General features: G+C 48.6%; 1 protein-coding gene across 1 annotated transcript; it reads left to right on the top strand.

The window, feature by feature from the left end:
• The first annotated feature begins 4,665 nt into the window (after positions 1 to 4,665).
• On the top strand, positions 4,666 to 7,224 carry LOC144123525 (uncharacterized). Its single transcript, XM_077656342.1, has 2 exons — positions 4,666 to 4,973; positions 6,433 to 7,224. The coding sequence occupies exons 1-2, from the start codon at positions 4,713 to 4,715 to the stop codon at positions 6,838 to 6,840; spliced, it is 669 nt and encodes a 222-aa protein (XP_077512468.1). The 5' UTR covers positions 4,666 to 4,712; the 3' UTR covers positions 6,841 to 7,224.
• Positions 7,225 to 12,979: the final 5,755 nt, after the last annotated feature.

The raw sequence follows: 12,979 nt of genomic DNA, 5'->3' as shown, positions 1-12,979 counted from the left end.
GTATACTACTTAATTAGACAGCATAACAGTATGTGTCCTGTTATGTGGTTATGCAGAACAAGCAACAAAATGACATGACACATGGCTTGCAACTAAAGATAACATGATGGCTACTGAAAACTCATTAATTCAAATTTTATAGGACTGGTAGAAATGCCCGAATGATATAAATATCAATTTATAAATTGCCCCGTGCCCCCGAAGTTAAAAGAAAACTGCCAAAAATGCAAAAATGCGGTGAAGCCTTATGAGGAGGCACCGTTGGCATTGCAAAATCCAAAAAGCCTGTGACGAGCACACAGTTTCGACATGCTGGAAAAACAACGCGTATGTAAGTGAGGGGAACGCACATTGCCGTCGGAACGGCTTGACTGTGCATACGTAAGCGAGGGGAGCACACATTGGCATGGACCAGCTTGACTGTTTCGAAAAAGCAATGACCAGCAAAGCACTAGCCGGCTTCCGAAAGTGGCACGCAGCTGGTTTCTGGCAACTGGCAAATGCGTGGGTTGACAGCTGCTATTGCTGCAGGCAAGTGGCAAAGCTCAGAAACCAAAGCTACACGGCGAGGTTATTTTTCGCCTGGCGACAGGGGCCCGTCGGTCGATCGTTGTCACACGTGCCATTGCGCGCACTTAAGAAGTGGGCTGGTTACAGTGCACAATACAATAGGCGGGATTTTTACATGATCACTTACCCTACTGGGACACTCGCGCGCCCCTTTGGGAGCCCCATGCGAAATTCAGCAAGTGGGCTTTCTCGCATATCATAGCTGACAAAAATGGGGAGGAAAGTTTTGAAGATGACAGGACGAAGGCCATGAGTATATGTAACCCATTATGGAAAACCATGCACTTTCTCATTGTGATTGTTCAAAACGGTGATCAGTCATCTTTTTCTATAGGTGTCATGTCAGGGATAGCCCACTTGCGGAATGTTGCGTGAGGTCCAAGCCTGGCAAAATCCAAATGTGATCGGCCCACGCAATAAATTATGGCGAAGAAAGCAAAGAGGATGCCTTTGTGCTGTTTTGCTGGCATTTTAAACCCGTCAGATAATTTTGCTAGATATTGAGGTTGCACAGTCAAATTAAAGTCAACACAGGATTCGATCGCTTGCTGGTTTGTTTGTGGTTACACAAATGCTGTAATCTCTGTAATCTATCGATACAGGTCAACTTCCATTTGCCTTCAGGGTCCCTTTAATCTCATCTCATCCGCAGATATGTGGGATACTATAGGCCATTACTGGCCATCCTGAAGCATCACTATGGGAGCCTCCTTAGGAAGTTTAGCAAGCCTTAATTATACCCTTAACCACATCATCTGGACCGCAGCGGTGGCCAAGTGGTTGAGCATCCGCCTCGCATGTGGGAGGTGCGGGGTTCAATCTCCAGTGCCGCTGTGTACCCATCGGTGATACAATGGGTACAAGCTTTCCCCTGACCTGGTGCTTGGCTTATGAGGGTGAAAGGCTTGGGAAATGGGTCTTTGACCCTACCTTGAGTAATAGAAAAATATCTTGTGCCATGGTGCTCTTTGGCCATAGATGCCCTTTCGCCATAGAAATCCATAATCACCAATCATCTTTAACCGCATCAGCTCACAGCGGACATTGCTCATTCAAGTGTACTGCTCGCACTTTGTTTTATACCTTGACGTCGTCTGTAGATGGACTTTCAATTTCATTGACTCGGCCTGGATGCCAGTGGGTATAGCTGCCTCTCAATAAGGCCAAGGGTAATGTAGTTCTCAATGGGCCTCAAGCTGAAGCAGGTCTTCAATGAGCTCTCCCTCAGCTTGCCTGCGGCCAGGATTCAGTAAATACCGTTTTTGAATCCTACAGTGTACATTAATGCCGAATGAGCATTCAGGACCGATTCCCCTAGTGCGAGCAGAGCTACAAGAGAGCACACTGATGCTGGTGGTACATGACCCCACAATGAACATAGCCGTGCTTCCAGTGACGAAACACTAAGTTTTTCAAAAATCGCCACTACAGAGAGATCTGCTGTTGTGACCCTCTATTATTAGAGCACAGGAAGTCTTGCATAGCCTCTGCTGTTGTGACCAGTGGTTCTCAGCAACACAGCAGGTCCTGCATGGCCTCATATGGCAGTGTGCTTCCAAAGGCTTAAGACAATGTGGCTGTCTCCCAAATTTGAACAAAGCTTTCAGAGTTTTTATGCGACAGCTTGTCACATTTCTATATAGCAACCAACAGACCAGACAGTCTGCACTAATGCCGAGACAAAGTGCAATTAAAAGAACCTTGTAAAGAACCTTTGCAGATCTATTCTGTCTCATGGAACTTGCAGTGACTTGTGCCATCAACCGCTGCAGTGGCTCAATATATGTATCATTCTGCTTCTGAACGAGAAGATGCCGGTTCAGTCCCTGAGGTGACAGCCACATTTTAGGGGAGTAAGAAAACAAAAATGTTTGTATACCAAGGTTTCTGTCTCAAGGTGGCCTAAAATTAATTCAGGGTCCTCCACTGTGGCTTGCCTGTCAGCTACTCTCGTGGCTTCGGCTTGTAATAATTAAACTGCGTCAGTATATCTTGTAGGAGGCGCCACCTCATTCATCGGAATACTTGGCAGACCACAGTTGACAAAAATCTCAGTTTTTGGCCTTGGTGTGTGTGCTCTTGTTTCTGAGCTTTGCAGGGGACACTGCATGTAGTCATTGAAACTTGAAGGGCAAAGTATAAGCTTTGTTCTTATAAACATATATGCATTCTGCAATACACGAGTGTGGAAAAGCATCTACGTTTCTAAAGATTGAATAGCATTAATAGAGCAAACAATATTTTCTTTATGCAAGGTGATAACAGTAAGAGTTCGAAATTGATAGTTTTAAACACGCACTAAATTACTGATCTGTGCTTAGGAATTGCTCCTTGCAAAATTCTTGCAGGAGAGCAAAGTTTGGCACTTAACGCATGCTGTCCCCTAGCTGCCATCCCTGTTCTTTTTGTTCGACTTCTTCTTCATGATATCGTCGAGTAATCCTTTGAGCTGCTCTAAGGTGACCTGATCCGAACTGATGGCTTCCTGGTGCCTGCCGATGTCTTCAATGGGTGTGGTTGCGCGGCTGCCAAATTGAGGAGTTGCAGAGGCCCGCCGCGGAGAATCGCTCCTGCCATGTGAGCGGCCCGCTTTCTTGGTCCTGATGTCTTGATGCACCTCCGAGGCATTGATCTCGCCGAAGAAGTTTTCGTCTATTTCGCTGATTTGGCTGTCTTTGGAATTTGAAGGCCGAGCGGCGCTGCTTTCTTTTCCTCGGTGCGCCTTGACATCTCTGAGAGAGGCTTTGCTGTCGCGGTCCTTGGCCTTCTTATCCGCGTTGAGACAGAACAGCATCGGTCGCGCTTTTGACGCATTGCCCCCGTCAGCAACTTCGCCGCTCGAGTACGAAGAGCCTGACTTGCTCTCCGGCGTCTGGTACTTAAAACCTTTGGCAGCGTTTCTGTTCCTACGGCCACGATCCTGGTTGATGCGTAAGTCCAGTCGCAGGTTAGAGAGCGCCTTCTGGCATTCGTGCTCATCGACGTCCTCCTCATCACTGTCTCGTTCTCGCCTAAACTGTGGTTTAGCCGGCCTTTTGTGCGCAGGCCTGTTGCGGTTCCTTTCTGGTGCGTATTGCGGTTGCCGGTACTCTGGAGCTGGTGGCCCATATTGCGGCTGCCAGTGCTCCTGGAGTGGAGCGCTGTGCGCCACGCCGCGGTCTTTGGCTACCAAGGGAGTCTCCGTGACCGTCCGGACGGAAGGTCGCTGCTTGAACATGGCGTCGGCCACTGGCCTTGCGCGGCTCTCGACCACGCAGAAGTTGTCATCCTTCTGCTCCAGCGACCGGTACGCGATCTGTCCGTTAAAGGCCTTCAGGAGGCATAGGACGCACAGCAACAAAAGCACGGCACCTGCAAATAGGCCCGTGATGAACAGGAAGAGGATTAGGAACAGCGACGGCCGGTGCTTGGCCGGCTGCTCCAGAGTCTCGACGATGATCTGGTCGAAGGCTGGCGAGTCGTCGCGCCGTCGCTTGGCCGCGCCGCTGGCATCGTCATCGTGCCACGGCTGCGCCACAGCGCTGGGCTCGCCACGAAACGCTGCCGACGCCACCCAGCCGTCCTTGACGATCGCACTCGGCGCCGACGCTGCGACCGTCAGTACCGCGAGCAGGACCGCGGCCCTCATGCCGCCCGGCCGAGCGCCCGCTGCGGGCTCGACCTTAACTACGGTCTGCCGCGCGTGTCGTGCGTGTCGCAGTGGCTGTTCGACTGCTCATGATGATACCTGTGTGTCGGCGTCGATCGCTGGTTCTGCCATGCCTCGCCGCGATGATTCAAGCCGCCGTCGAGCTGCAACGCCGTCAGTATATGGCACCAAGAACGTGCCGTCAAAGTCGTAGGGGGACTTATGAAGAATTCTTGAAACGAGTGCGTCGCGCAGTGCTGGCATGACAGTGTCGTAGACTATGGTCTGATAGTTGTGTCGTGTGAACACTGACCTTGTTCTCGTGCGCTGTTTCTTTAGCTCAATCAGCCCACCTCTGGAACTCGGCCTTTTTCTCCTTTCATTAGAGTTTCCTTTTGTCATCGCTTGTGCGCGCGCGGTTTCGTGGAATGGCTATGTACGATGATGATCATAATGTGCTCAGAAGAAACCGCACCGCCATCAGCTGGCGCGCCGCAGCGCGGTGCAAGCGGCCATGGCGGCGGCGGCGGCCCTGTACGCCGTGCTCCTAGCCGCCCAGCTTGGTCACGCTGCCGCGTCCGCCGAGCCCGGGCAGCCCACCCCGCTGCTGCTCGTGGAGGGCCGCCGGGTGCTGCTGCCCATCAGCCGCGCCTCTGACGACCAGGGCGGCATGCTAAACATCAATGGGACCGTGGTGGGCGTGCATGATAGCCGCCTGCCAGCGATGCTGCTCAGCCTCTACGAGAACGTGTCCCGCCTGATACTCGCAGAGAAGGCAAGGCGCGTAGTATCCTGACGCACTCGCGGGAGGGAGAGCGGCCGGCGGTGCGCCGGGAATCTTATGCTGGCGCGCCGTTGTTACTGCAAGTACACATAGCGGCTTAACTGACTGCGCTCACTAAATAGTTCTACGATCGTTCTCGCGTCGCCTGTGTCAAAAGCTGATGCGGCTTTTAAAAGTGACCACTTTTGTGTTAGAATTCACAGAGAGCAATCCCGACTGCGGCGGGCGCATTTTGATGGAGGAGAAATGCAAAAACGCCCTTGTGCTTTGCGATGTCGATGTACGTAAAGGAACCACTGCGGCGTCTGTTGTAGCCCATGTGCAACTTTGGGAGGTTAAGTCCCGATATATCGTAACACGTTCAGTCGCGGACAGAGTTATATGAACTACGCTTCCGCGTTAAAATGCTTCTGTCGCGTTGTGTAACGGAAATAAAAATATTTGCGGCCTGTATGTGCAAGGCCAAAAGTAAACATTACTTGCTTATGCATCAACGATATTACTGCGTTTTTGGTAACGCATCAGAAGACTGACCACTGAAGCGTGGTTCATATTCTTCTGTCCGCGACTGTACATGGGATACCTGCAATCCCGACCCGCATATTTAGACGGGCGTCAGTGTGGACGTCCAGAAGCTTGCAGTATTCATGCAGTTCATTGTGAACTGAATGCCTAAGTTGTAATTCGAGTTCTATAGTATAGCGACTCGGCATAAGCGCCATTACTTTATTGGAAAATATACCTCCTTTGCCAAAAGTAACCGAGCAACAGGTTTTTACTTCTCAACCGTATAAGTGCTTCGCTACGCGGCTAAGAAACAAGCCGCCGTTGCCTGGCTACTTTTGGCAAAGACGGTACATATTCTTATGAAAGTGGAATCATTGTTTCAGAACTGTAATTCCTTCCGGCTAATTGTTAGGCACAAAGTCATGCCTTTTGCGCGTGATGGGCTTCAAGGCAACCGCTTAAAGGAACCCTGAAATGGTTTTGAGTGCCGTATTTTAGAGCAACAAATTCGAGTCAAATTTAAAAGCTCCTTGTGAATTCTCTAACTTACGAATCTTTAAAAATTGCTGCTGGCAGTAGCCCGCTACCGATTAGGGCGACGCCTCACCTCGCGTTCTTAGCCGACCCTACCCCTATGACGTGAGTGGGCAGTTTAGGCGAGCCTTCTCATTGGACATGCCCAGGTGGCGTGGGCGGCATGGAGCGCGGAGGGTTGCAGTCCCGACCTGTTTGTTTTTTATCTGCCGCGTCGGCGTGTATATGCTGAGGGGGCGAGGATCGAGTGGCATCATTTTTGATCGCCGATATCTTCGTTGTTAATGAAGCCATGCTACAGCATAAAATTGTTTGCGGTGCGGTGACGAGTGATGAAATACCGATAGCTAGTGCGCTTTTCCTAAACTCAGTGTATACGATTTCATGGCCCTTTTAATTCTCCTAGCAGGATCCCGAACTAAGGGTCGCCTTTCGAGATTCCTTGAAAGACACCATGCTCAAGAACATTGAGAAGTTCGTAGTGCCAGGCATGGACGACAAGAAGCGGGCGAAGATACGCCGGCTCAAATTCGGCTCCGTCTCGGACGAATTCTACAACGCCGAGCGGTACGTCTTGGTCGGCATCATCGTCGTCGTGGTCACGCTGTCGCTGGTCGTTCTCGTCTACTGGTTCGTCGCGTACGTGATCAGCGGAGCCATGCGGCGCAGCCCCTCCGACATCGGCATCACTGAGCTCGAGGACCTGGACGTCTACTCGACCGACGACGATGGCTCGTCGGCCGGCCGCTACAACCGGGCCCGGAGGATTGGCCTCGTACCAGGAAGGGCACTCCTCGGCTACAGGAGGCTGCCCTAAGCGCACGAATATTTGAACGCTTCCGTCTCTCGACTTGCAGTATGCAATGAACTTCTAAACGGCTGTAGTTACTGTGCGTAAGCGTTCCTTCATCGCTGCTTAATTCTTATGAGACCTTGCACGCTGGCGCATTTGCGAGCGCTCCTACGAGGCGGACCGCTAGTGTGAACCGCCGGTCCCGTCCTTGAAAGTTGACGAGCCACTGGGACAGAAACTTTTATTCTTCAACGTCTGTGTTCCCCGGAACTTCTTCCACGCTTCAGCTAAATGTATCGTTCCTGACTGTCTCAGTGAGACAGTGATGAATGGAATCAAAATACATATATTGGAAATATTAATCTATAGTTTTATTTAGGTTATGCTGCCTACCTATAGCCAGATACACGAGCGCTTTTTATTATAATACTGCGTACTCGTCGAAATAAAAAAGTGCGTCAAATCAGTACGTATACAAAAAACTTATCCAAGGCGGATCTCATTTTCAACAGGGTGAGTTGTTGGGCTAGTTGGTGTTCGGATTTTACAGGCATATTTTTAGCGCAAAGGACGGGACGAGATACAGACAAGACGAGCACGGGCGCTACTGACAACTGCTTTATTGAAGAAAGATCGAGGCATATAAATACATATCTGGCCTGCGCCAGCGCTACCTAACAAGGAACTTGGAATCACAGCAGATGACGCGATAGGAAATTGATCTCAGCATTATACAAAACGACAGACGTGTCACTAACGCCCCCCTTTCCTGATAAAGAAAGCTTCCAAAGTTTCACGGGCAGTTTTTTGACAACTTCTGCCAAGGATTGAAGCACTCCGGAACCGTGGCTCACAATTGGTGCAGGCAATGCAGTGGGCAACTAAATTCGTGCGTTCTTTATTGTAGATATCTTTAGCATGCTCCCGGAGTCGATCGTTTACGCAGCGCCCTGTCTGGCCGATGTACACCTTGCCACATGACAGGGGAATCCTGTACACGACGTTCATAGCGCACTGCACAAACCGTTTTTCGTGGTTCTTTTTACAGCCCCTTTTTTTTGTCTTCGCAAGTAATGCGGCGGCTCAGCTGAGCAAGTTTCTTAGGGGCCGAAAAAACCATAGGCACGTCAAACCTATTAGCCACCTTTTTCAGGTTGTGGGATACCTTGTGCAGGTACGGTACCACTTCCGGCTTTTGCTGACCATCCATAGTCTTTGCTGCAGATGTGCGCTTACCAGGATTCATTTTCTTGAGGAGCGTTTCCGCAACTGCCATCACGACCGACCCAGGGAAGCCGGCTGAAAACAGCCTACCCAATTGATGCTCAAAACTTGCCTGCATCTCATGGACACACGACTTCCTTAGCGCCAAATCCAAGCAGAGAGTTGCTATGCCTCTCTTTACTATTTTCGAATGAGAGGAGTCGTACGGCAAGAGCTCTTTTTGTGCTCGGGGAGAATACGCCCAGCAGACGTGCTTTTCCCTGAACATAAGCCTCAAGTCTAAAAACTGAAGAATCCCTTCGACTGGAAGTTCGTAGGTAAAACTGAGCCCTCTGCCATGTAGTTTAAAATCATCAAGAACACACTGTAGTGTTCGCTCATTAGAAATGGGGCAGAGGTTGTTTAAAACAATTAAAAAGTCGTCCATAAAACGAAAAACTTTAAGGACTTTGTCATTGTTAAAATGATTAAAATGATCGTGTAAAGAGCGATCAATATATGATAAAAAAATGTTGCACAAGCCAGGGGCGATGCATGAACCAATGCAAATGCCCTTCTTTTGTAGATAAAACTGGTCGTCAAATTTGATAAAAGTGGAACGAAGATAAAATTCTAAAAGGCCTAAAAAGTTGTCTACCGTCAAACCTGCAGCATTCTGGAAAGCCGCAGCACCATTTTCATCTATGCAATCTTTGACGGCAGCAAACAATTCAGGGTGAGGCACAGCATAAAAGAGCTCTTCTACATCGATAGAGAAGGCATACTTCACGTCACTATTCTCTTCAAAAAATCGAACTATATCGGTAGAGTTCTTCACGAGGAAGGGGTCATTTATCACAAGGCCATTCAACACCTTCAAAAGAAACTGACACAATGCTGCCATGTACCACCTTCGTTCACAATAGTGCGGAAAGGGGAATCCGGTTTATGGGTTTTAACACTAAAGAACACCTGCAACGCGGAACTTTCACTGACTGCAATATCCCTTGCGAGCCTCTCCAGATTTAAACGCTTGCAAAGTTCGGCTGCTTTAGTCTTAACTCTTGTTTGGCCTTTTTTCACTAGGACAAAGTTCTTGGTAACCGCCGAAGCTGCTTTTTCATTGTACATAGACCTAGGCAAGGCAACAAAGCCACCCACCTTATCTGCTTGCAAAAGACAGAGCTCATTATCCTTGAAAAAGTTCACAACATTCTGCAAACCATCCTTAGCACACTTGGGACCAGTCACTTTCACATTCTTGGCCAAGCAGTCGATTCCTTCCAAGAGGCATCGTTCCCAGTCTTCCTGCTGGGCCCTCTTAGCCATTTTCCTATTCAAGGCTACGAGTTCGTGTGGTGGAACCGAGGGCTCCAGTCCGAACTTGGGACCCTTGTCAAGAAGATTCGAAATGTTGGAGGGAATGGAAGCACCACCCATCACGATTAGGCCTCCCTTTCGGTGTTTAGAGACCTTCGGCTTCCCCAAGGTACCAAGGATCCATCGAAGGTTGTAGCTCCACCAAAATTCAGTCAGGCGCGCTGCTTCACGTTTCAAGGAGAAGAATCTCTTGTCAGCAATCCATTCCGGAAACTGAGCAGAAATGGCAGTCCTCAGCCAGTCGAAATATAAACGCACTTGGCGCCACAGTTCCGAGCGTAAGATCTTCAAAACTCTTTTTGCATGTCCCCATGAAGGCGAAACAGGACCAAACAAGGCACTTACTTCCGACGGTGTAATTGACTTCCTGATGCAGAATCCAAGAAACCGAGCACGGCACGTCGCTGACACAATGTAGGTCAAGATAAGATTGACGTCAAGAAATTCCTTTGAAGACACATAGAAAGAAGAGCCCGATGTAGAAGAAATATACTTCAACAGGGTGAGTTGTTGGGCTAGTTGGTGTTCGGATTTTACAGGCATATTTTTAGCGCAAAGGACGGGACGAGATACAGACAAGACGAGCACGGGCGCTACTGACAACTGCTTTATTGAAGAAAGATCGAGGCATATAAATACATATCTGGCCTGCGCCAGCGCTACCTAACAAGGAACTTGGAATCACAGCAGATGACGCGATAGGAAATTGATCTCAGCATTATACAAAACGACAGACGTGTCACTAACGCAGTTCTGACCACGGTTCCGGAGTGCTTCAATCCTTGGCAGAAGTTGTCAAAAAACTGCCCGTGAAACTTTGGAAGCTTTCTTTATCAGGAAAGGGGGTCAGAACTGCGTTAGTGACACGTCTGTCGTTTTGTATAATGCTGAGATCAATTTCCTATCGCGTCATCTGCTGTGATTCCAAGTTCCTTGTTAGGTAGCGCTGGCGCAGGCCAGATATGTATTTATATGCCTCGATCTTTCTTCAATAAAGCAGTTGTCAGTAGCGCCCGTGCTCGTCTTGTCTGTATCTCGTCCCGTCCTTTGCGCTAAAAATATGCCTGTAAAATCCGAACACCAACTAGCCCAACAACTCACCCTGTTGAAGTATATTTCTTCTACATCGGGCTCTTCTTTCTATGTGTCTTCAAAGGAATTTCTTGACGTCAATCTTATCTTGACCTACATTGTGTCAGCGACGTGCCGTGCTCGGTTTCTTGGATTCTGCATCAGGAAGTCAATTACACCGTCGGAAGTAAGTGCCTTGTTTGGTCCTGTTTCGCCTTCATGGGGACATGCAAAAAGAGTTTTGAAGATCTTACGCTCGGAACTGTGGCGCCAAGTGCGTTTATATTTCGACTGGCTGAGGACTGCCATTTCTGCTCAGTTTCCGGAATGGATTGCAGACAAGAGATTCTTCTCCTTGAAACCTGAAGCAGCGCGCCTGACTGAATTTTGGTGGAGCTACAACCTTCGATGGTTCCTTGGTACCTTGGGGAAGCCGAAGGTCTCTAAACACCGAAAGGGAGGCCTAATCGTGATGGGTGGTGCTTCCATTCCCTCCAACATTTCGAATCTTCTTGACAAGGGTCCCAAGTTCGGACTGGAGCCCTCGGTTCCACCACACGAACTCGTAGCCTTGAATAGGAAAATGGCTAAGAGGGCCCAGCAGGAAGACTGGGAACGATGCCTCTTGGAAGGAATCGACTGCTTGGCCAAGAATGTGAAAGTGACTGGTCCCAAGTGTGCTAAGGATGGTTTGCAGAATGTTGTGAACTTTTTCAAGGATAATGAGCTCTGTCTTTTGCAAGCAGATAAGGTGGGTGGCTTTGTTGCCTTGCCTAGGTCTATGTACAATGAAAAAGCAGCTTCGGCGGTTACCAAGAACTTTGTCCTAGTGAAAAAAGGCCAAACAAGAGTTAAGACTAAAGCAGCCGAACTTTGCAAGCGTTTAAATCTGGAGAGGCTCGCAAGGGATATTGCAGTCAGTGAAAGTTCCGCGTTGCAGGTGTTCTTTAGTGTTAAAACCCATAAACCGGATTCCCCTTTCCGCACTATTGTGAACGAAGGTGGTACATGGCAGCATTGTGTCAGTTTCTTTTGAAGGTGTTGAATGGCCTTGTGATAAATGACCCCTTCCTCGTGAAGAACTCTACCGATATAGTTCGATTTTTTGAAGAGAATAGTGACGTGAAGTATGCCTTCTCTATCGATGTAGAAGAGCTCCTTTATGCTGTGCCTCACCCTGAATTGTTTGCTGCCGTCAAAGATTGCATAGATGAAAATGGTGCTGCGGCTTTCCAGAATGCTGCAGGTTTGACGGTAGACAACTTTTTAGGCCTTTTAGAATTTTATCTTCGTTCCACTTTTATCAAATTTGACGACCAGTTTTATCTACAAAAGAAGGGCATTTGCATTGGTTCATGCATCGCCCCTGGCTTGTGCAACATTTTTTTATCATATATTGATCGCTCTTTACACGATCATTTTAATCATTTTAACAATGACAAAGTCCTTAAAGTTTTTCGTTTTATGGACGACTTTTTAATTGTTTTAAACAACCTCTGCCCCATTTCTAATGAGCGAACACTACAGTGTGTTCTTGATGATTTTAAACTACATGGCAGAGGGCTCAGTTTTACCTACGAACTTCCAGTCGAAGGGATTCTTCAGTTTTTAGACTTGAGGCTTATGTTCAGGGAAAAGCACGTCTGCTGGGCGTATTCTCCCCGAGCACAAAAAGAGCTCTTGCCGTACGACTCCTCTCATTCGAAAATAGTAAAGAGAGGCATAGCAACTCTCTGCTTGGATTTGGCGCTAAGGAAGTCGTGTGTCCATGAGATGCAGGCAAGTTTTGAGCATCAATTGGGTAGGCTGTTTTCAGCCGGCTTCCCTGGGTCGGTCGTGATGGCAGTCGCGGAAACGCTCCTCAAGAAAATGAATCCTGGTAAGCGCACATCTGCAGCAAAGACTATGGATGGTCAGCAAAAGCCGGAAGTGGTACCGTACCTGCACAAGGTATCCCACAACCTGAAAAAGGTGGCTAATAGGTTTGACGTGCCTATGGTTTTTTCAGCCCCTAAGAAACTTGCTCAGCTGAGCCGCCGCATTACTTGCGAAGACAAAAAAAGGGGCTGTAAAAAGAACCACGAAAAACGGTTTGTGCAGTGCGCTATGAACGTCGTGTACAGGATTCCCCTGTCATGTGGCAAGGTGTACATCGGCCAGACAGGGCGCTGCGTAAACGATCGACTCCGGGAGCATGCTAAAGATATCTACAATAAGGAACGCACGAATTTAGTTGCCCACTGCATTGCTTGCACCAAGTGTGAGCCACGGTTCCGGAGTGCTTCAATCCTTGGCAGAAGTTGTCAAAAAACTGCCCGTGAAACTTTGGAAGCTTTCTTTATCAGGAAAGGGGGTCAGAACTGCGTTAGTGACACGTCTGTCGTTTTGTATAATGCTGAGATCAATTTCCTATCGCGTCATCTGCTGTGATTCCAAGTTCCTTGTTAGGTAGCGCTGGCGCAGGCCAGATATGTATTTATATGCCTCGATCTTTCTTCAATAAAGCAGT

Source organism: Amblyomma americanum, chromosome 3 (assembly GCF_052857255.1).
Source record: "Amblyomma americanum isolate KBUSLIRL-KWMA chromosome 3, ASM5285725v1, whole genome shotgun sequence".
In the NCBI taxonomy this organism is placed as follows: Eukaryota; Metazoa; Arthropoda; class Arachnida; order Ixodida; family Ixodidae; genus Amblyomma; species Amblyomma americanum.
This window is presented reverse-complemented; position numbering and strand designations above follow the sequence as displayed.